This window comes from Mauremys mutica, chromosome 7 (assembly GCF_020497125.1).
Source record: "Mauremys mutica isolate MM-2020 ecotype Southern chromosome 7, ASM2049712v1, whole genome shotgun sequence".
Lineage (NCBI taxonomy): Eukaryota > Metazoa > Chordata > Testudines > Geoemydidae > Mauremys > Mauremys mutica.
This window is the reverse complement of record NC_059078.1, coordinates 69,894,996-69,917,056: the sequence shown is the minus strand read 5'-3', so window position 1 is coordinate 69,917,056 and position 22,061 is coordinate 69,894,996. Positions and strand designations below refer to the sequence as shown.

At 39.9% G+C, this 22,061-nt stretch overlaps 1 protein-coding gene across 6 annotated transcripts in view; it reads right to left on the bottom strand.

Moving 5' to 3' along the window:
* The window catches only part of ZMIZ1 (zinc finger MIZ-type containing 1), a 525,799-nt gene that overhangs the window by 59,163 nt on the left and 444,575 nt on the right, over positions 1-22,061 (bottom strand). For all 6 annotated transcript variants that reach the window (XM_045023882.1, XM_045023878.1, XM_045023879.1 and 3 more), the window contains one exon: positions 6,694-6,838. In XM_045023882.1, the coding sequence (XP_044879817.1) occupies positions 6,694-6,838 (145 nt within the window). The remainder of the gene's footprint in view (positions 1-6,693; positions 6,839-22,061) is intronic.

Genomic DNA, 22,061 nt, shown 5'->3' with positions numbered 1-22,061 from the left:
CTCCCGCAGCAGGCTCAGGGCCCCGCGCCCCGGCAGCTCATACTTCCAGGAGCTGCAGAACCTGAGCGTGGTGAGGGGGGAGCCAGGGGGTGCGCCTGCTACTGGTCTGGGGTCTCGGCCGCCGGCCCCGCTCAGCCTCCTGCTGGCCACCTTTGGCATGCATGTCGTAGGTTGCCGACCCCTGATGTATAATAATTGATAATTCAGATGAAAATTATCTTGAATGTTATGATTCAACATCTTAACAGATAAAAACACAAGATGGGGTATTAGTTGGCGTATGCTGCAGACCACCAAATGACACTACGGAACAGGATAACTGCTTCCTTATGCACCTATAAGGTGTAGGGCAAAAAAAAGCTGTATGATCATGGGGGATTTCAATTTGACATAGGCTGAAGGGCTCATGCTGCCAGTAGTAAAACATCCTTGGAATTCCTAAACATTATAGATGACAATCTCCTAACTCAAAAGTGTTGCAGCCAACATGGAGGGATTCTTTATTAGAGCTTGTCTAAAAGAGGAACAGATCACAGAACTAATAAATAATGGTAGCTTAGGTACAAGAGTTCATGACTTGATCACATTTATAATGTGCAAGCAGAATAAATTCCAGACCAGTATATATTACTGGAATTTATTCTGCTTGCACATTATAAATGTGATCAAGTCATGATCTCTTGTATATACTTGGTCCCAAAGCTGAAAACAATTGAGCCAAATCAGCTGGAAGGAAGAATTTAATCAGCAAAATGTGAATGATAATTGGGAATCATTTAAGGAAGCTTTATTATATCCCAAAAAACCCATGATCCTGGAAGAAGGCTGTACTAGTTAAAAAACCAACCTGGTTTAGAGGGGAAGTGAAGGCAACTTTAAGCAATAAAATATATAACAAGAATAGGGAAGTTGACAGCACTGAATATAAATCAGAAGTTAGGAATTCTAGAAAATTTGTAAGGGAAGCCAAGGGACACACAAGGAGAAATCTATGACCAGGATAGTTAAGGAATGAGAAGGAGTTTTTTAAACATATGAGGAACAAAAAGAACCGAGACAATGGTATTGGTCTATTAGTAGATATAAGTGGTAGAATTATCAATAATAATGCAGAAAAAGCTAAGTGTTCAATAAATATTTTTGTTATGTATTGGGGGGAAAACATATGATATAGTCTCATCATATAGTGATAACACTCTTTTTATTCCACTAGTATCTCTGGAGGTTGTTAAACAGAAGCTATTAAAGTTAGACTTTTTGAAATCAGCAGGTGAATATGACTTGCGTTCAAGAGTTTTAAAAGAGCTGGTTGAAGAGCTCACTGGATCATTAAGGTTAATTTTCAGTAAGTCTTGGAGCACTGGGAAAGTTCCAGAAGACTGGAAGAAAGCTAATGCCTCCTCAACCCAGTTTGACTTTGTATCCTTGAGGGGGGATTTCATGATTGCTGTTAGTCCTCTATTTTTTTAAAGGGGAAAAAAAAACAAAAAACAAAAAACCCCAAACCAAAAAAAAAGAACAACCCAATAAATCCCCACTCTATATTTAATTTCTGTTTTATAGGTTCACTGCAGAACAATCATGGAAACATACAGTTTCAGCAAGAACTGCAAGGCAGTAGCAAATCAGCTATATCTGTCCTACCATCTGACACATAATTTACAGTGGCTACATTAGGGTCCAATTTAGAGCTGAAATGAATGCACATTCTGAAGTGATGATACAAATACTAACAGGCCTCAGAGGCTGCTGCGTGCCATTATGTTAAATTTCCCCACTACAAGAAGATATGCCACAGAAGTGATGTTTCCAGCGGGACATCACAGCATTGGACAACTCTGATTTAGGATTTACCTCATAGTGCCAGCCACGTTTTTCCCCCCCAAGATAGTATTCCAGGAGAGAGAGAGAGACGCGTGGTGTTCAACTGGACATGCCCACTTGTGAACATAACTGGAGGGTATGCGTTAGTACAGGCAGTGACCTATTATGGAATACCCAAAGACTATACTATTGATTTCATAAACATTATATGTATCAGTATGGGCTAGGGATTTTATTTTAACCCCATGGAGGAGTTACAGGAGTTTCCTAGAGGAACAAAAATCACTGGGGGTAATACAAATTCCTAGGCCAGTAACCTCAACCCTTGGGGGAAACTGCATGTACTAGTGTAACCTGGTTTAAAAGACCTGATACACAAAGAAAGGAGAACTGTGTAAAGTGACCAGCCTGACATAGAGAGGGAGGTCACTCTCACTCAATATAAGAAGTGACATGCTGAGACCAACAAGGACAGACTTTGAACCCTGTCAGGGTCTCCAGGTGGGAGAGGGATGTCTGCCTTGTAAGCTAAGGCCTGCATGTAAACTGTTTATGGTTTTTAAGATAAGTTTTCTCTGTAATGCTTATGTTCTGAATAAATCATAGTTGCTTTAAAAAGCACTGGAAAACCATGGTCATTGCTCCTGAGAGAACAGGACAGGAGATGCTGAACTCAAATCAGACTTGCTAAGGTGATCACTGTGAATGGAATTGTAGACCAACTCCCTGGTATACAAGGAGTGTGTTGCAGGACTCTGCCTGAGAAAGGTGAGAGCTAGAGGCCTAAGATTTAAGTGGGATGCCCTCAGAGAGTCCACAAAGGGGTCAGAGGTGCAATGAACTCAGGAACTGTGGTGCCACAAATACTCCTGTTCTTTTTGCGGATACAGACTAACACGGCTGCTACTCTGAAACCTGAAATAAGTCCATCAGGTATTTCAAGACCTAACAATCTTAGAATCTAACTCTAGGCTTTGACAGGACATATTATTTACACTATCATACATGGTGGGCTGGTTCACTGGATGACAGCCATACAGGATTATTGCTGATTGCTTTTTTTTATCCCTCTTAGCTACTCATATGGTCTCCATTACTGTACTATTTGAGAGCCTCACAATATTTAATGTATTTATCCTCAACACCCCTAGGAGGTACGGCAGTGCTATTATCTTCATTTTACAGGTGGGGAACTGAGGCACAGAAAAACTAAGTGACTTTCCCAAGGTCACACAACAAGTCTGTAGTGGAACAAGGAATTGAACTCAAGTGTCCAAGTCCCATACTAGTGCCCTAGACACTGGACCATTCTGTCTTTCCCAGCTCTACTGACTAGCTCTTGTGGGTCCCAATAAGAGTGTGTTACTATGCAGACTTCCCATTTGACTTCATCTTGGATGATGAAAAGAGGACAGGAGTTTATTTAAAGTCCAAACAGCAGGAGCCCAACTATTATTTTTAGAATCAAAGGGGTTTTCTAGTAAGAAATTTGTTTTCATCAAGCTAATGTAATTAAGTATTTGATCCAAATAATTTCATAAGCTAAGTTAGAAAAGAAGCAGCCTAGTCACATATCACTAAAATCAGTTTTATTAGAATAAGGGGTATTACTTTTAGTAAATGATGTGTAGCTTCCGTATTTTTTCCATTAATGAAACAGAAATGTACCAAAACAAAAACAAAAGGAAAACCCCAAAACCCAAACCTGAAAATACATATCAAACACATTGGCATAAAGTGGAGGCATAAAGTGGCAATTCGACTTAATGTACAGTGTTATCGTGGTTTAATAATAGAAGTTTCCTACATTTTGGCTATAAACAGAGCAGCTGTAGAAATTATTTTTGGTTTGTGATGTTAAAAATAAATAAAAACAGAAACATAAGGGATGCAGTTCCAATGTCTGATGTTGCCTGCATGAATCCTCCCAATCTCTCATTGACCTGAAGCAATACCACTGCTCTTTTCCCAGCTAGCTGGGAACTAGAGGTTTCATATCCTGCATGCTTTAGTCTCTCCTCAGACAATCCTTGGGGCTCACTTTTCCACTCAAATGTGATCATTCTTTTATGAATTTCTCCTGACTGATGACATTAGAGTGCAGTGAAGGTTCTCATTTCCCTGATTAACCCCATAATATTAACACCTTGATGCAACATCCAATCTACTCTAATCTATACAGATATTTCTAATGAAACCATCACCATGGAACCTAAAAGAAAAAAACCTTCAAAAAAACGTTTGCAGCCCAGAGAAAAAGCAGTGTTCTTTAAATATTCCATTGGAAAACATCTGAGGAGTGATGCACAGCAGTGTTATTTTAATTAACGTCAGTACAGTTTGCCTCCTTAGGGTGGGGCTTAAGGCTTGATGTCTCAGGGGGCCAATTACATGCTTCTTTGCTAAACCTGAACTCAGGTTGGGAAATGGAAAAGTCACATCACCACGTACTGGGTAGTTAGCAATGCGGAAAATTTAGCTTATTTAGTATTGCTGATGTCTCTAGTTCCAATCGGTGAATGAACCATTTTAGCTATCCTTCGTTATAGGATCATAAAAGTGTAGGACTGGAAAGGATCTCAACAGGTGATCTAGTCCAGCCCCCGGCGCTCAAGGCAGGACTATGTAAAAACTAGCCCATTCCTGACAGGTGTTTGTCTAACCTGTTCTTAAAAACCCCCAATGATGGAGATTCTGCAATCTGCTATGCAATTTTTTCCTGTGCTTAACTACCCTGATAACTATTAAATCCATTGCTTAACTACCCTGATAACAATTTAAACCCATTGATTCTTGTCCTATCCTCAGAGGTTAAGAAGAACAATATTTTGCCTCCTCCTTGTGACAACCTTTTATGTACTTGAAAACTGTTATGTCCTCCCTCAATCTTCACTTCTCCAGACTAAACAAATCCAAGTTTTTCAATCTTCCCTCATAGGTCATGTTTTCTAGACCTTTAATCATTGTTGTTGCTCTTCTCTGGACTTTCTCCAATTTGTCCACATCTTTCCTGAAATGTGGTACCCAGAACTGGACACAATACTCCAGTTGAGGCCTTATCAGTGTGGAGTAGAGCTGAATTACTCCTCATGTCTTGCTTACAACAACTCCTGCTGATAAATCACAGTATCATGTTTGCTTTTTTTTGCAACAGAGTTAAACTGCTGACTCATATTTAGCTTATGATCCACTATGACTCCCAGATCCCTTTCCACAGTACTCCCTCCTAGGCAGCCATTGCCCATTTTGTATATGTGCAGTTGATGTTCCTTCTTAAGTGTAGCACTTTGCATTTGTGCTGATTGAAGTTAATCCTATTTACTTCAGAACATTTCTCCAATTTGTCTTGATCATTTTGAATTTTAATCCTATCCTCGAAAGCACTTGCAACCCCTTCCAGCTTGGTATCATCCACAAACTTTGTAAGTGTACTTTCTCTGCTATTATCTACATCGTTTATGAAAATATTGAACAGAACTGAACCCAGGACTGACCTCTGCGGGAACCCACTCAATATACCCTTCCAGGTTAACTGTGAATCACTGATAACTACTCTCTGGGAATGGTTTTACAACCAGTTATGCACCCACCTTATAGTAGCTCCATCTAGGTTGCATTTCCCTAGTTTGTTTATGAGAAGGTCATGCAAGACAGTATCAAAAGCCTTACTAAAGTCAAGATGTACCACATCTACCACTTCCTCCCATCCACAAGGCTTGTTACCCTGTCAAAGAAAGCTGTTGGGTTGGTTTGACATGATTTGTTCTTGAGAAAACATGTTCATGATTTGTTCTTGACTGTTACTTATCTTGATTGCTTGCTTATTTGCTCCATTATCTTTCCAAGGACTGAAGTTAAGCTGACTGGTCTGTAATTCCACAGGTTGTCCTTATTCCCCTTTATATAAATTGGCACTATATTTTCCCTCTTCCAGTCCTCTGGAATCTCTCCACCCTTCCAAGAATTTTCAAAGAAAAATGCTAATGGCTCAGATATTTCCTGAGTCAGCTCCTTCAATATTCTAGGATTTCATCAGGGCCTACCAACTCAAAAGACAGCTAACTTGTCTAAATAATTTTTAATTTGTTCTTTCCCTACTTAAGCCTCAGATGCTACTTCATTTTCCCTAGTGTCCACTATGTTAGATGTCTGATCTCTACTAACCTTTTTGGTTAAAACTGAAACAAAAAAGGCATTTACCAGTTCTGCAATTTCCATATTTTATATTATTGTTTTTTCCCACTCATTGAATAATGGGCCTACCTTGTCCTTGGTCTTCCTCTTGCTTCTAACGTATTTGTAGAATGTTTTCTTGTTACCCTTTATGTTTCTAGCTAGTTTAATCTCGTTTGGTGCCTTGTCCTTTCTAATTTTATCCCTACATGCTTTTGTTCTTTGTAATCTGACCTAGTTTCCAGTTTTTGTAGGACTCTTCTTTGAGTTTCAGATAATTGAAGATCTCCTGGTTAAGCCGGGGTGATCTCTTGCCATACTTCCTATTTTTCCTATGCAGTGGGATAGTTTGCTTTTGTGTCCTTAATAATGTCTCTTTGAAAAACTGCCAACTCTCTCAAACTGTTTTTCCGCTTAGACTTGCTTCCCATGGGATTTTTCCTACCAACTCCCTGAATTTGGTCAAGCCTGCCTTCTTGAAATCCATTATCTTTATTCTTCTATCTTCCCTCCTACCAGCTCTTAGAATCATGAACTCTACCATCTCATGATCACTTTCATCCAAGCTGCCTTCCACTTGCAAAGTCTCAACCAGTTCCTCCCGATTTGTCATGGTAATAAGCATTTCAGTTAAAAGATTTCTCACTGAATTTGTATATGCATCTACTCTCGTAATAGCAGGCTTGTGTGACTCACCTATGAGAGAGTGTGGGTTTCATGGAGCTCATAGAGTTCATGGGGGGTTGCATGGGTAGCTTCCCGGGAGGATCGTTTTGCCGGCTTTTCTGGTGACGAAGCAGCAAGAGCCGTCCCAACTCCTCACACCACGACGAAAGCAGCGCTATGCAAACAGAACAAAATGAAGGTGTACAAATTAATGAAGAATGCAGCTGTGTTGAGGTGCAGGATATTTTAACCACATTAGTCACTAACTGAATGGACATACACCAGTTCTGAAAACTTTCCCCATGAGCCACTACCATCATACGAAGAATATGTTGCTACACTAAAAGGGGAAGAACTATGAGAAGGGGAGAAACAGAGATGAGATCATCGGTACATAAGGAGAGGGGAGCAAGAGAAATCATGATTTCTTTCTACAGTCTCCCACATTCCATTCCACCTCTAATGTTAATAGGCAGCGGATGATAGTTTTAGTTCTGCTAGTTATTCTAGTTTGGATTTAGTTTATTATAGATAATCTCCACAATCTGCACAATCAGCATTTCTTAATATAGCCAGTCTTATATATGATTTATTGTGATGGCTGTTCTTTGCCTTCTCGCATAACTAAAATAGTATCATTCCGTACGATTGACAATACTGCAATTTCTTTGTATGAAATTTTATTGCAGAAGACACAGATTACAAAAGAAAAATCAGGTGTTGGATTTAATTTGCAACATTATATTACCTACTCCAACTGTGAATGAGCTTACAAAACAGAATGGCCAAGATATTCAAATGTGAGTGCTTAAAGTTAGACACCTGGATCCATATTTGAGGCCTAATTCAGCAAAACACCTAAACATATGCCAAACTTTAAGTATGTGAATATTCCTTTGGTCAATGGGACTACTCATATATTCACAGATCAGCACATGCTTACACGCTTTGATAAATTGGGGCCTTAGGCACCTAAATAAGAGGCCTGATCTTTAGAGGCACTAAAATTCTGGCCTGTGTTACAAAAAGCACACCAATTCTGATAAACAGAGCCTCTACAAATAACAGTGAGCACAATCTAGGCTCCATTGATTGCAGTGAAGCAGGATTTTATCCAGTACATCTTCATAGAAAAGTGATTAAAGCAAGGAGCTGCCCTTTTAAATTCCAATATGATAACTAACTGTTGTGAAATGTAATTAAAGATCTTTTGCGCTAAGTGGTGGGTGAAGAATTCCAATAAGATACAGCTCAGACCAACTGCAAAATTTTGTGGTTGATACAAAAAACTTTGTCAAACGGAAGGGTCTATTTTGTTCTTCCTTAAAAGAGGATTTTGCAGATCTTCATGCCGAAAAAAACGGTTTTGAATGTCAATTAAAAGGTTTTAAATGTAGATGTTTCCCTACAAACAACAATTTGTTGTGTACCCAAACAACAATTTGTTCTAGTGGGCAAAAACCAGAAAGCCAGTCTAAAATAAACATGTGGTATAAATAGTCAAAAATAGATGAGGTTTAAAACATAATGTCAGATTTACCAATGTAAGTGACACAGGTGAGGAGATGTCCATTACATGGATGTTTATTTTCACTTGTATGCTTTTTGTAATGGTGTGATACCATAATTACCCATCATTTAAAAGGACCTCACCTTCTTCTTCCATTATACACTCAAAAGTGGTGTAATTGATAATTATCAGAACCAGTTTCAAAGGATGTAATTGGAAAGTTACACTGTGAAAAGTGTAAGATTCTCAGATTTTGACAGGAACACAGAAAAATGTGTCTCTATATAAAAACACTAGAAATTAAAAAAAAAATCTACTGGCCAAACCAGAGAAATATTTAATAAAACCAATTCTATTAAAGAAAAGTAAACACACATCAGGGTGTTGAGGATGTAGTAATTTCTTTGTATTTACCACATGCAAGGTCAATAATGGTGCTTTGCGAGGTACTTTAGAATCCTTCTATGACAAGAAGGGGATACTGATTCTTTATATAACTAAATATGGTTACTCTGAAATTGTTAGCATCACATCTAGCCTATAGAAAGCATTCCCACTGAGCACTGTGCCTAAATGTTCTAGCAACGAGTGTCATTCTAAGCTGCTTCTCTATAGCCAAGGAATCTGTCAACAAACATTTGATCAAATTATACTCACCTTTTATCCCTGGCATGTCATTACTTATGTGCCAGTGACAAAGGGTCTTTCCTCCCATCCCCTTTTCAAGCCACCTGCAGATAAAAATCACTGCCTAACATAGTCTCCTCATGCACACTATGGCTACTTGAGTTCTGAGAAAAATGAACAAAGTGTTCTGCCGAGCTGTAAATGCAGCCATGTCAGAATAATAGCGGATGCTGAGCACTTCCACAGCTGAGTGTAATTACTATGGTGTCGAATGGAAACCGTCCATCTTAGACGTGGCTTTGATGTGAGGAGGGAGCTGTTCCTAGTGCATACATATAAGTGCTTGACAAATAAAGATAAAAAGCAGCCTCCTAATGGATTTGAGGACATGAATTTGCAAACAAAGCCAGTACCTGCTTTGAAAAAACAGAGTTAACTCCTGGCCAAATAATTTGCAATGGAAATGAGATAACATCGCATTGAGTAGGGAGAGAAGGTAAGATATTAATGAGTTATTATCATTACTAATATCAAATGCACACATTTGTAAAGGTGAAATGTAAATGTCAGAGAATGGCCAGGCTTTTGAGATAAGGGAGACAGTTACATGCTACAAATTATCCGGAGATGACTTACATTTTTGGAAAGTAAGAATTTGAAGGTATAAAACATAACAAATGTGCTCATTACTGAGAGGTTTAACCTTTCCTTTCCTGGGACATTTCCCAGTCATGTACGATGTATAATAATAATTTGTGTTTGTGCATTGAATGAAAAGAGACTGGTTCAGAACTGTCTCAAAAAATGTCAAATCCACCATTATCTCCATCAAAGCGGAGGGTGGGAGAGAGAAAACCCCTCTGGGTATGCCTACACTGCAATGTAAGCCCTGGGTAATTGGAACTTGAGGTAGCCGATACTGGGTTTGTTAAGCTAGGACTTGAGCATCTACATTTGTAACCCTAGATTAGGAACTGCAGAACCCTTGGGTCCCAGCCTGAGGCTACAGGATCTACATTGCATTATGCAGGCCTGAGTCCAACCACCCGTACCCCAGACTCCCTAGCACTCTCCCAAAATGTGGTCACTCTAGCCTTGTGTTTGTAATGCAGTGTGGGAAAACTTTACTGTCCAGAGGACAAAAAATCGGCCAGTGGGGTTCTTTTGGTGGACTCCCAGATCATGAGTCCAGTGGGGTTGTGTCAACACTGCAAAGCAGTTGGTCTTGAACTCTGGGTCCCGGCTTGACTCTAGTTTGGACCCTCCAACACCATGGGGTCCTTGGACCTGGGGTTAGTGCAATGTTTGTGTAGACTGAAGAGGGGTTAGGCTTGAGCCCGAGTTCAAATCCTGGGCTTACACTGCAGTGTAGACCAGGGGTCGGCAACCTTTCAGAAGTGGTGTGCTGAATCTTCATTTATTCACTCTGATTTAAGGTTTCGAATGCCAGTTATACATTTTAATGTTTTAGAAGGTCTCTTTCTATAAGTCTATAATATATAACTAAACTATTGTTGTATGTAAAGTAAATAAGGTTTTTAAAATGTTTAAGAAGCTTCATTTAAAATTAAATTAAAATGTAGAGCCCCCCCAGACCGGTGGCCAGGACCCGGGCAGTGTGAGTGCCACTGAAAATCAGCTCGCGTGCCGCCTTCGACACGCGTGCCATAGGTTGCCTACCCCGGTGTAGACATTCCCTCAGTGATTTTGCCATTGTCTGTTTGAAATGTTGCAACTTCCCCCCCCCCCCTTATACTGGTTTGCACTTAGTATGGTGAGATGAAATGCGCCACACATGCATCTGGTACAGCTGGATTCTGAAGAACATTACTTCCTTTGCCTATTCAAGTAAGATGAAAATGAATTTACAGATTACACTATTCATCTTTAGTGTACTTAGTTTCAGCTTTTTGTGCTGACAGTATTAGGCACATCTCAACTCATTGAAACTCAAAGCACGAGAAATTCAGCATCACTATAATGAACAGATAAAGAAGCAAGCACAAAGGACAGCTACAGATGGTGCCAACAGTCAGTCTCTCCCTCTCAGAGAACAGCCAAGCAGCTGCTTTTTCTCTCCCCACACCCTCTAACCCCTCCTCCTTGTAATACACGAGCACAGATTTTGCAGATGGACCATCCACACTACCCCTCACAGCCTCTTTCTGCTGCAGTTTAATGATTGATTTAAATTGTGTTCCTATGCTGCATTGCTACAATGCCCCTTGAATATAATAATGTAGCTTGCTTGTTAAAATAAAAAGTCAACGTTTGCAAGGGTAGAACAGGAATTCTTTATGCTGCCATATCCCCACCCCAAACCCAAATATAAAGGATATTCTGGTTAAAATACTAAAATTGACTTTTCCCACAATACTCAGTCACACAGGCTTTGCCAGGTCATACCAAAGCAGCATATACAGGCAACCAAATGATGGGCTGAAAGTTTTAGTGTATTCCCCATTTATTTTTCTTAAAGGGACATTCTCACAGTTGATTGGCACAATATTTGACCTACTTCTCTTTTGTACAACTCGTGTAATTCTTCATGTGATTATTTTATTTTAAGGATTTCAGTATTTTTATTAAAACAAATTAATGCTAGCTTGCTAAATTGGATGACAGGAGCAAACCAACACCAAAACCCATAGCAACAGGCCTGTATGTTTGTTAAATGGAGAAAAATGGAATCAGTGGGAGGGGGGTTGGAAATGGGGGGAGCAATTTCATTTACAAGCAGCCAAGGAGTTGTTGAAAAAGTGAGAAAAATATATTTGAAAGTTAGGAAAGGTACTTTCAATGGTGTCAGCTCCTGCCATCTAGCCTTATGGTCTTACTTTCATTCTTCCAGGGGGACTTACAAATATAGTGCCACATGATGCCTTCACATGTGCATACCTGAAGGCAGAGTTTGACCCATATCCTCTCAATATTAAAATCATGTCCTATTACATCCATTTTATAGCCTTTTGCATATTTAAGATCCAGTATTGCCAAACCCTCATATTTAAATGAGTTAAGCCTCAAAAAGTCATGAACAATGGTTTAAAAACATTATATAATACACACACATTCATATAGTGTTATTTTAATTTCCTTCTGATTTTTAAGAGACACTTGAATAACATCTCTCTGCAGCCATGTGGGCTACAAACTTACTAAAACACTGAGATGTTTGTATAATCACTTGAGTCTAGAGTCTGGGGCTTTAAAGAAAAACACTCGATAGCTCAAGACTTGCGATAAAAAATAATCATGAGAGTTGGCAACATACCTTAATATTGCTCCTATCTTGTTAGCCCCCCTTTATACTGATATGTTGTCCACACAGTGCAACATTGTTTCCACCAAACATACTCCTGTATATTTGATCAAAGTATTGCATAATTATAAGTGTATCAATCATTGTCTTGAAATTAAAAACATGTTTTTCAAAAGCATTTTAATAAAATACTGATAACTATGATCTTAGAAAGTGCTATGCATGTTCATGTGGACCCAGGATGTAGTGCAGTCATTGCAAGTGCCTATATATGTGCTGACATATATACCAAAAAAGGGAATCCATTCGAAAGACCAGTCACTAGGTGGTGCAGGAGAAATGGGAAAAGGAAGCAGCCTGTTTGGAAAGAACAGAGAAATTATTTGAGGAATGACAGAACAGGAAGGGCTCATAGGTAAAATGAAAGCTTCTGCATCAGGTTGAAAGACTAGTACAATTTAATTAGTAAAATGAGTTTAGTGGTCCTGGCTCAGCCCAGAGCGATCACCTGTTACACAGACAAGGGATGCTCGGAAGAATGCATCACTACCTGCCCTGAGGGCAGCCTTGGTTTAGGTCATTAACACAGAACAGATAAACAATGCTTTGGCTAATTAAAAGATCCATAGTCTCCAGAAAAGTCAGACTCCTAAGAATGTAAAAGTAATTAATCCAAGATGGGGAATCCATGGATGAAACCCTGAATGCATATTCAGTTTTTAACACCTTGCTGCAAATGATCCGACTTACTGTACTTCACATCATTCAAAACCCCAAAACAAAATGATGATGCATTTCAAAATATAAAATCATGATACTGAATAATGGATTCTGCCCATTATAACTTTTTTATTGGGAAGAGGTGTTGAGGGAGAAAAGAAGAGATCCTAAACAATCAATGCTATCTGATAGATTCACTAATGCATTTCATTAGCTTTATACATACAACCATCAATAGCAACAATCCTGGAACTGATTTAACTCGACGTATTGCAATGTGCTGTAGTAAGCATCTACAATGAATGAATGAGCCAGTGGACTCCCTAGAAAGCAAAATACAGAGAAGCACTGTGCTAATCTATTTACCTATTATGATACCCTAGTATTAGTTACAGCTTATCACCTCAGTAAATCACCTCCTCTTGTTAGGGAACGTGCTTAAAGGTGCAGCAAACTGTTATTTATAGGCACACACTATATTTACAGCTACAAAGGCAGGTGAGGAAGGGACAAGACAACTGCTCAGTAATTTCAATGCCTTCTGCTTCCCAAGAGACTGCTGTAGGAGCACAATAGGACTACTGTTTTCTTGCTGCAGTTAAGCTGCAGCAGATAGTTCAATAGGCAGCTTGGCAGACTCATATTTCTTACTCAATGCAATGAAAATTGTGAAGAAATATCTGTTGAGCACCATCCCCCAGTTTGTTTTGTTTTTTAATCTCAGCAAGAAATGCAGTAAGGTGCTAGGGCTTTTGTGGCATATGCAGCGCCTTTCACAGATCTACACCAATAAAGTACATGTAGCGTTTAAAGGCAAATTCACATTTTCTTTATGCAGAATTTTTTAGACCTTTTAGGTGGTGGTGTATCTTCTGCTGTACAAGCAGAGTCTACAACACTCCTTTTGACAAATCATCCTGGCAGACAATCTGTGGCATTGGGGGAGAAAGAATATTCTGCTGGCTATTTATTTATTTCATTTCTATCCTCACAAGGGACAAATACGATGCAGAAGATACAGTCAAATATCTATCTATATGAATGCTAGACAGATTTCAAATCAATATTTAACTGTCACATACCAAACACAGATTGAAGTCTGATGATCATCTTCAGTCATGATTTTGGAATACAGCAAAATTGTGTTATCTCTCTTACTTAAAAGGGTGGCAGGTTTGGGGGAGCTGGAGAAGAGAGGGGCAAGTCTGTGGCCCCAACCTACTCAATTCATTAATTAAAGACCCCTTCTTCCTGCTCACTGCTATGGACTGAAAATCACTTTCACTTAACAAACCTACAGGGACCCAAAGGTGAGAAGCTGTGTTTCCCATTGTAAATCCTCTGAGCTAGCCAAGTACCACAAAAGCATCTTCTGAGAAGGATTTTTGTTTATGCTAACAAGTGTGAGGAAAGGTGTTTAGATGCTTATTGTATAGCATATGGGAAATCTATGCTCTGTCATATTACTTTACACAGCTATTCAAAACAAAGATTTTGCATTTGAGCAAAGTTAAGTTTGAATTCCTTCTTGTTTTCTGTTTTTAAAGAATAATAATTTTACTTGAAATATCTATAACATTTCAGTTATGGAATAACAAAGATCAGTAAACTAAGCCACCGAACAAACACTTGGTGACTAAATTTTAAAGATGGAGAAACTACAGCATAGACAAGAGGGGAATTCCTCAAGGTCACTTTGCTAGTGGCAGAATCAAGATGAGAACCCAGAAGTCCACATTCCTAGGAGACCACACTCCCTCCTCTCAGTGGAAGGAAAAACCACACCAACCACATCAAGGTTAGTTTTCTAACCCCATATTTTCGATACTGGCCCTGGAACATTTTCATACAACAACCATAAAACATCTGTCTACACTTTCAAAAAGGGAGAAAAAAATATGAAAACTATGCAGCCAAAATTTATGGCACAAATGTATTTCCTAACTTAACATCATGCTGCCAAATTCCCGGAGAAGACCCAAAAGCTATTTTAAGAACTTCTGCTCTTGGGTTTTGCTTAAGGCTCAACTTAACTTTAATTTTACACTTTTACCATGTGTGTAAAAAAATAAAAGTTTTATTAATAGATAGCTATAGAAAATATTATTTTTGAACAGAGAAGGAGGATAAGATCATTTGGTCCTAGCCAATTTTACTGAAACTGTTAAAAAAAAAAATCAGTCTTGAAATCTGTCAGCTGTGGAGGTATTTTTTTTGTGACATGGACACCTGACTGCTTGAACTGAGACCATCCACCCAGTTCACTGTGGACACCTGATTTGATCACCAAAATCCAGTTTCCCCCTTGTCTTTCATATGCAAATAACTGCAGAAGACTATTTAGCCTGCAAGAGATTTGAAGTCAATCATAATCCTAATGATGCAGGGTAGCTAGAATGATGCAGAACATGTGTAAGGGATATATAGAACAGATATGCCTTGATTGATTAATAACTACTGATTCCTTCTGACCCGTAACAATTAGAAAAGCTATTCATTTCTGTTTATTCCTAAAATAAGATCCACCTAGGAAGAGAAAAAAATGGCCTGCATCACATGAGACACTTTGTCTAAGGACCCACAGATCAGCCAAAGTCAGGAGTTCTCCCCAAGAATAGAAACTAAAATGGCTAAACGAGAGGATCATTAATCACCTAGACAGGAATCTCTCAGAATTTGCATATGGATAAAAGCTCTTTCTCTCTCCCAATCTAGCTAAAAAGTACTCCAGGTCTTGCACCCCAAATTAGAATCTGCACATTTGTTTGCCTTGTGAGTCAGATCAACATCCTTCTACATGTGGGAAATGTCTATTGTAAGTCCTAAATAAAGTGTACTTGTCTTAATATAAGAATGGCCATGCTGGGTCAGACCAATGGTCCATATAGTTCAGTATCCGGTCTTCGACAGTGGCCAGTGCCAGTGCTTCATCTCCTGTTGTCCAGTCCCAGCATCTAGCAGGCAGAGGTTTAGGAACACCCAGAGCATGGGGTTGCACAACTGACCATATTGTCTAATAGCCAATGATGGACCTATATCCCCCATGAACTTCACTCATTCTTTTTTGAACCCATTTATAGTTTTGGCCTTCACAATCATAGAATCATAGAATATCAGGGTTGGGAGGGACCTCAGGAGGTCATCTAGTCCAACCCCCTGCTCAAAGCAGGACCAATTCCCAACTAAATCATTCCAGCCAGGGCTTTGTCAAGCCTGATCTTAAAAACCTCTAAGGAAGGACATTCCACCACCTCTCTAGGTAACCCATTCCAGTGCTTCATCACCCTCCTAGTGAAAAAGTTTTCCTAATATCCAACCTAAACCTTCCCCACTGCAACAGCCTCTGGTAACAAGCCTTCCAAATTTAGAAGATTATAAGGATTGTGTTGGTTATCATTGTAAATAATTGCACTGTAGAAGTAATAGCAAAAGTGAAAGTAAGCCAGTACAGTCCGATACGTCATGTCGGACTGGACCAGCTTCTCCGGTGGTGATTTAAAGGGCCTGGGGCTCCAGCCCCTGCGGGGAGCCCCAGGCCCTTTAAAGAGCCACCCGAGCCTGGCTGCCAGAGCTCCAGCGGTGCTTTAAAGGGTCCAAAGCTCCCCGCAGTGGCCGGAGCCTCTGGCCCTTTAAATCGCTGCCGGAGCCCCGGGGCTCCTGCAGCTGGGTTTGGGCGGAGATTTAAAGGGCCCGGTGCTCCTGCAACTGCAGGGAGCCCCGAGCCCTTTAAATCACCGCTGGAGCCCTGCCGCCGCTACCCCGCAGTGGCAGGTGCACCGGGCCCTTTAAATCCCTGCCTGAGCCCGGCTGCCAGGGGGTAGTGGCAGCAGGGCTCCCGCGGTGATTTAAAGGGCCTGGAGCTCTGTGGCGGCCGGAGCCCCGGGCCCTTTAATTCGTCCCTGAGCCCTGGGGGTCTCAGCTGCCTCTGCAGCTGGTAGCTCCAGGGTGATTTAAAGGCCCTGGGGCTCCCAGCCACAACCCCAGGGCCTTTAAATCGTGAAAGGCCACACCTCTTCTGGTTAAGGCCATGCCCCGGCTCAGGACTCCAGCATACCGGTAAGTCCTTTAAGTTACTTTCACCCCTGAGTAATAGGAATTGTCTGGCACTGGCACAAGGAAAAATAAACGTTAAAAGATACGAATGAAGCTATAAACTTTGGGATATTAAGATAAATTGCTTAAAAGGAGGGATCCCAACTGATAGTAGTGGCTAATAATGAAATATAATCCTTGAAATAGATCAGACTTAAAAAGCCTCTGATAAGAAAAGGATTGAAAAAAATCTGTCTACACTACCACCATCTACTGGATACCAATGGAAGCTGCAAAGAAACTGAAAACTCTAAAACCGGAGCACACTCTTAGGGGGTGGGGGACGGCGTGTGTGGAGGAGTCCCTCCTACAAGACCTGAAACTAGGTTATATAAACTGAAGTCACCATGTGCTCAAGAAAGTTGACTGGGAACAATGGCTGTGGGAAAGGCCCCTCCCCCCATCCCAGGGTGAACAGGATAAGAAGAGGTGAGATTTCATTTCAAAGACTACTCACTCCTCTCCTTTTGAATATAAATAACTAAACGTTATCTTGCTGAGTCTACCTTCTCTAGTGATACCTTAAGTAACCATATTTTAGATTTTAACTCCTTTATAAGTCCAAGCAAATTGGCCTAAGAAATACTGAAAACAATAACTTTAAGCAATTTGTTTTAATATTCTAAACTTGTCCCTTTGGGATTAATCTAGTCAAAGAGACGCAACCATATGCTTCAAAGCTCCTTAAAGACAGGTATACCCATGGAAGTGTGATAAATGTATTAGGTACTAAAGAACTGGGAACTCATGATCATATGTACATGTAATAAGAAATCTTGGTAATTTGCATTGTTTCTTGATATAACTGCTAAGCCTCAACTCTAGTCTGTGATAATTGCTCTCAAAACTGTATTTGTGCATGTAGTACACACGGTTGCATTTACTTTTGAGTGGTGAACTGCTGATTGTATATTAATGCGGTTCTGGGTGAATTAATAAATTGTTGGTTGGTTAAGAATAAACAAGTGTACTGATTTGAGAAATACTGTTCAAGTTAAAAGTTGACCTGAAAACCCCCCAGCATTAAAACTAGTAAGACTAACCACTCCCTACACTTAATTAAAAAGTGTCATTCTATTGGATTCAATTATATATTGCCAAACCGAGTTTGCTAGATTTCAGCTTTAAAAATCTAAATGACATCTTGGCAAATTCATAAATTGACCCCCTTTCATGCTTACACATGCATGCATCATGTTTATCTACTGCAGTTAAACAGCTCCTGTGTTTCACCTCGGAAGTGGCTGCATTATACAGGTGGGGTATTGAAAATGGAATATATGATTTGTTATATATTCCAAAGCTTAGTTTCCACAAATATGTCAAAGAAAATAAAGCTATTATATTTTCTATGTAGGCCTAAATTTTCAAACCTGGGAACTAAAATAAGGAACCAAAAACCTAAATACACACCAACAGATTTTCTCGGGTACTTAGTGAGCACACACAAGTCTGAGTGAAATCATTGGGAGCTACAGATACTCAGCACCTTGGAATATCAAACAGTTATTATTTGGGAGCCTAACTTTAGACAGCCTGATCTGGAAAGAGTTGGTCTTTGTCTTCAGTGGAACACATAGTTTTTTCCCTCGGGTTACAACAGGTTGTATGGGGAAATGGAAGAGAAGAGAAAAGAATGATCACTTAAGGACCAGGTGATTCAATTTTGTTATGCACGTCCAGAGAAGAAGCCAGTGATAATCACAGCCCATTCTAATTTTTTACAATATTCTTTATTTCCTGCCTTTGAAAATAAAAAGATGGGGAAGGCTATTCTGCAATCATCTGTTAGTTGGAACATTTACAAAACGAGCCATCGATCTGAATTCTTGTGGAGGGCATCTGGCCCTGTATCACTGCAGAAGAACACTATCTTTTAGCACTGTTCAGGACTGAAATTATAATGCCATCACTACCCCTACCATCTATAAATAACAGCTGCACTGGATTCAACAGGGTCACATGGAAAAGCTGACTGAGGATATATGTATGTGTGTGGGAGCACGCATTTGGAAACCAAGATTTAGTGTTCCAAATTTAGCTCTGGTCCATTCACTCCCTCTGGTCTGCAGAGAAGTACCGTTATTTATTTATTTATTTTCCAATCCAGCTCTTCCCTAGGAAGCTGCTGAGTACGATATTAACTGGGTATTGTGTAAAATCATATCATGTGCTGCTGTGCACACAGACCGCTCAGAAAGGCGGACAAGAATCAATTCCTGAGGCAGCTCTGTTAACCCTCCCGCCCCTCTAATTGACACAGTATCTCAACCACTGAAAAGGCGAATGGGCCTGAGAGATGCAGATGAAGGAAAGGAGTGGGTGGCATAAAAGAGCAAGCATGCACAAGACAGCACAGAATGGATGCCACACAGTAAAACAATTTTGCAGTCTCCCCCCCTCCCTCCTGTGAATATTTCAGAAGCAGGATTAGGACAATGCAGAAATGAATAAAATTTGAATGAGTCAAGAAATCAGATCTTAAGACCAATTTCATATGGCAAAACTAGCTGTAGAAATGCAAAAGAACCAAATGATTTTATCTGCTTTGACTGCTTAAGTAATTCTACAGTATTAGCAACAAAGGTAGATAGGAAACCATTTCAGACAAGTTATACACGACTCCTCGGGGTTTCTCTTTGAAAATGTTTGGAATGGAAGCTGACATGGCCAATATAGAATGAAAACAAATGTTTTCTTTATCTATCTGTAATAACCCCGAGTTGTTATCGGGAGGTAGATTTTGATCTTTGGAAGCAAAATCTGGGGGGAAAAAACAAAAACAAACAAAAAAAGGATGTTCCCAAGGCTTCAGTTCTGTTATTTCTACAGAGCTGTTGTTGTGTGTGGAGGTGTGGGGTTTTTTTGTTTTTTTTTAAAATATAAACACGGACAACCTTTCTGATATCTTAGTCTGCAGAAAATCAACAGCTCACATCACCACTGATCATTCTATTGTAATAGAAACTAAATATGTGAGACAATTCCATGGCATCTGGAGAAAAGGAAACAGAGAGGACATCAGAACACCAAGTATTGCTACATGACAATTTGGAGGATGCCATCCAAGAACATAAGATGGTGAATAACAGTTCCAATTTCTTCTTGATCAGCACAATTCTGGATTTGATCCTGCTCCTAGTGAAGTCAGTGGAAGTTCTGCAATTGACTTCAGTGGTAGCAGGACCAAGCCTTCTGTTACCTCTGTACAATGCCTACAGTTCTGATCCTTCTATGGGAATATACAGTCAGATGTCATGTTGCAAAAGACATTTCTATTCTTCAAATTAGAGAAAACTGTAATCTGCTGGTCTGACATTTTTTAACTTTAGTGATAAGATCATATAGGTTATGGAAAAAATGACTGAAATGGGGGTGGGAAAAGAAGAGAAAAGAGAGTGGAAGGTAAGAGCTCTATAAAAGTGGAGAAACACAGATTTTCACCAGTGTTTGGAGATAACACTCCAGTGAAGTTATCAACTGTCTATGGACTGTTGTGAGCATACATGGTCCTTTGCAAATACAAAAGACTTGGTCCCTATTCTGTGGAACTTGAAACAAACAAAATGCATGTGATAATAGTTCAAAACAAGATGGCTTGGACAAGGAATTTTCAAAGAGTCTAATGCAGGAAAGTTTCCTGGGGCGGTGGTGGGGATATAAAAGGATTGAAAGGGAAGAGGGCTTTGGAGACAGGAAGTGGAAAACTCTTCCAAATGTCAGAGTCAGCTTGGAAAAGAGTGAAACTAGAGAAAGAAATGAAGAAAGCCTAAAGAGCAGAGAGGAAAATAAGGAATGAGAGTAGTAGGAAAGTAAAGTAGATACTATAGGCACTGGTGGAATGTTAAAGGCGAATGAAGGATATGTAACTAAACCTGTCAAAGTAATAAGAAATTAAAAGATTTCCTCCAACTTTTGGGTTTGCATTTTGTTTTGACAACTAGATCGAGAGGGCAGGGACAGGTGTTCCTACCTGGTAGAGTGGGCTCTGCCTCAGGAGACCTAGATACCATTTGACCCTCCCCTCTTCACTGTTTAAAGACAGAGCTGATTAGGCTCAATTGAGATATGTCCTCTTTTGAGCCATTCATCTAAGCTGATATGTTTCCTTACTCATGGAATAGAGGCCAGTAGTAAATATTAAATCTGCCAAAAGGGCTGTGCTGTAGGGACTAGTTAATTTCATGGGGGGGTATGGTGAGAACCCCACAGTGGACATAGCACCAGGGAGAAATGAGGTCTGTGGCTGCTAAGTGGCGGTTCTGGAGCAGGACTCCTGCCTACAATCTGTTTGGTCACATTCTGCTGACGGGAACCATGCTGTCTCCCTAGTTGGGTAAGAGTGGACATGAGGGGTACAAGGGAGAGCTAGAGCTTGGCCATGCATATAGGGGAGGAAGCTTCAAATTTCTATAGCAGGGCCATGGAAAGAAGGGAGGGAACTGTGCTGGAGGATGATTATGCTTCAAACTCAGTATCTCAGTGTCAGTTATTGAGGACAAGCATATTTGACCGTAGCATCCTAAAAGGCAGACATTGCTTAAATCAGCATCAGAGCGCGAATAAAGACTCAAACTCCTTTGAGGTCTGTGCTGAGATTACTAGACCACACTAAATTGTTTTTAACGTCTTGCACTATCACTGGGAGAGATCCTCAGCTGGTTGAAATGGGCGTAACATCATCAACTTCAATGCTATTCCATTTGACTCCAATGGAGTTATCCAGCTGAGGATCTGGCCCTGTTTCTTTGGCGCAATTTAAAATATATGGACTGATAATTATATGGGATAAAAGAGAAAGATATAGAAGAAACTGAACCCTGCATGGCACAATGAGTTCTGCAAAGGCAGATGGAAGCGTCACACATGTAATATTTCTATTTCATAAAGGAATAATTGTAAAAATGTTCCTAGTATGATAAGTACACCAATGAAGACTTGTAAAGAAATGAAGGCTGGGACACCAACCTTCCTTAATGGGTGGGATTCTAGGAATACCCTGAAATTAATGGAGGTTAGTGCATGTTCTTGGTATAATGTATAGACTTAGTTATACATTTTAATCAACACCAATAAAGATCAAAGGCTATTCTGGTTTTAGCCCTAGAAAGTAAGTCAGGTACATAAAAAAAAAAAAAAAAAAAGGAGTAGAGGCTGAGGAACAGGCTCTAGCAATCAACAATATAA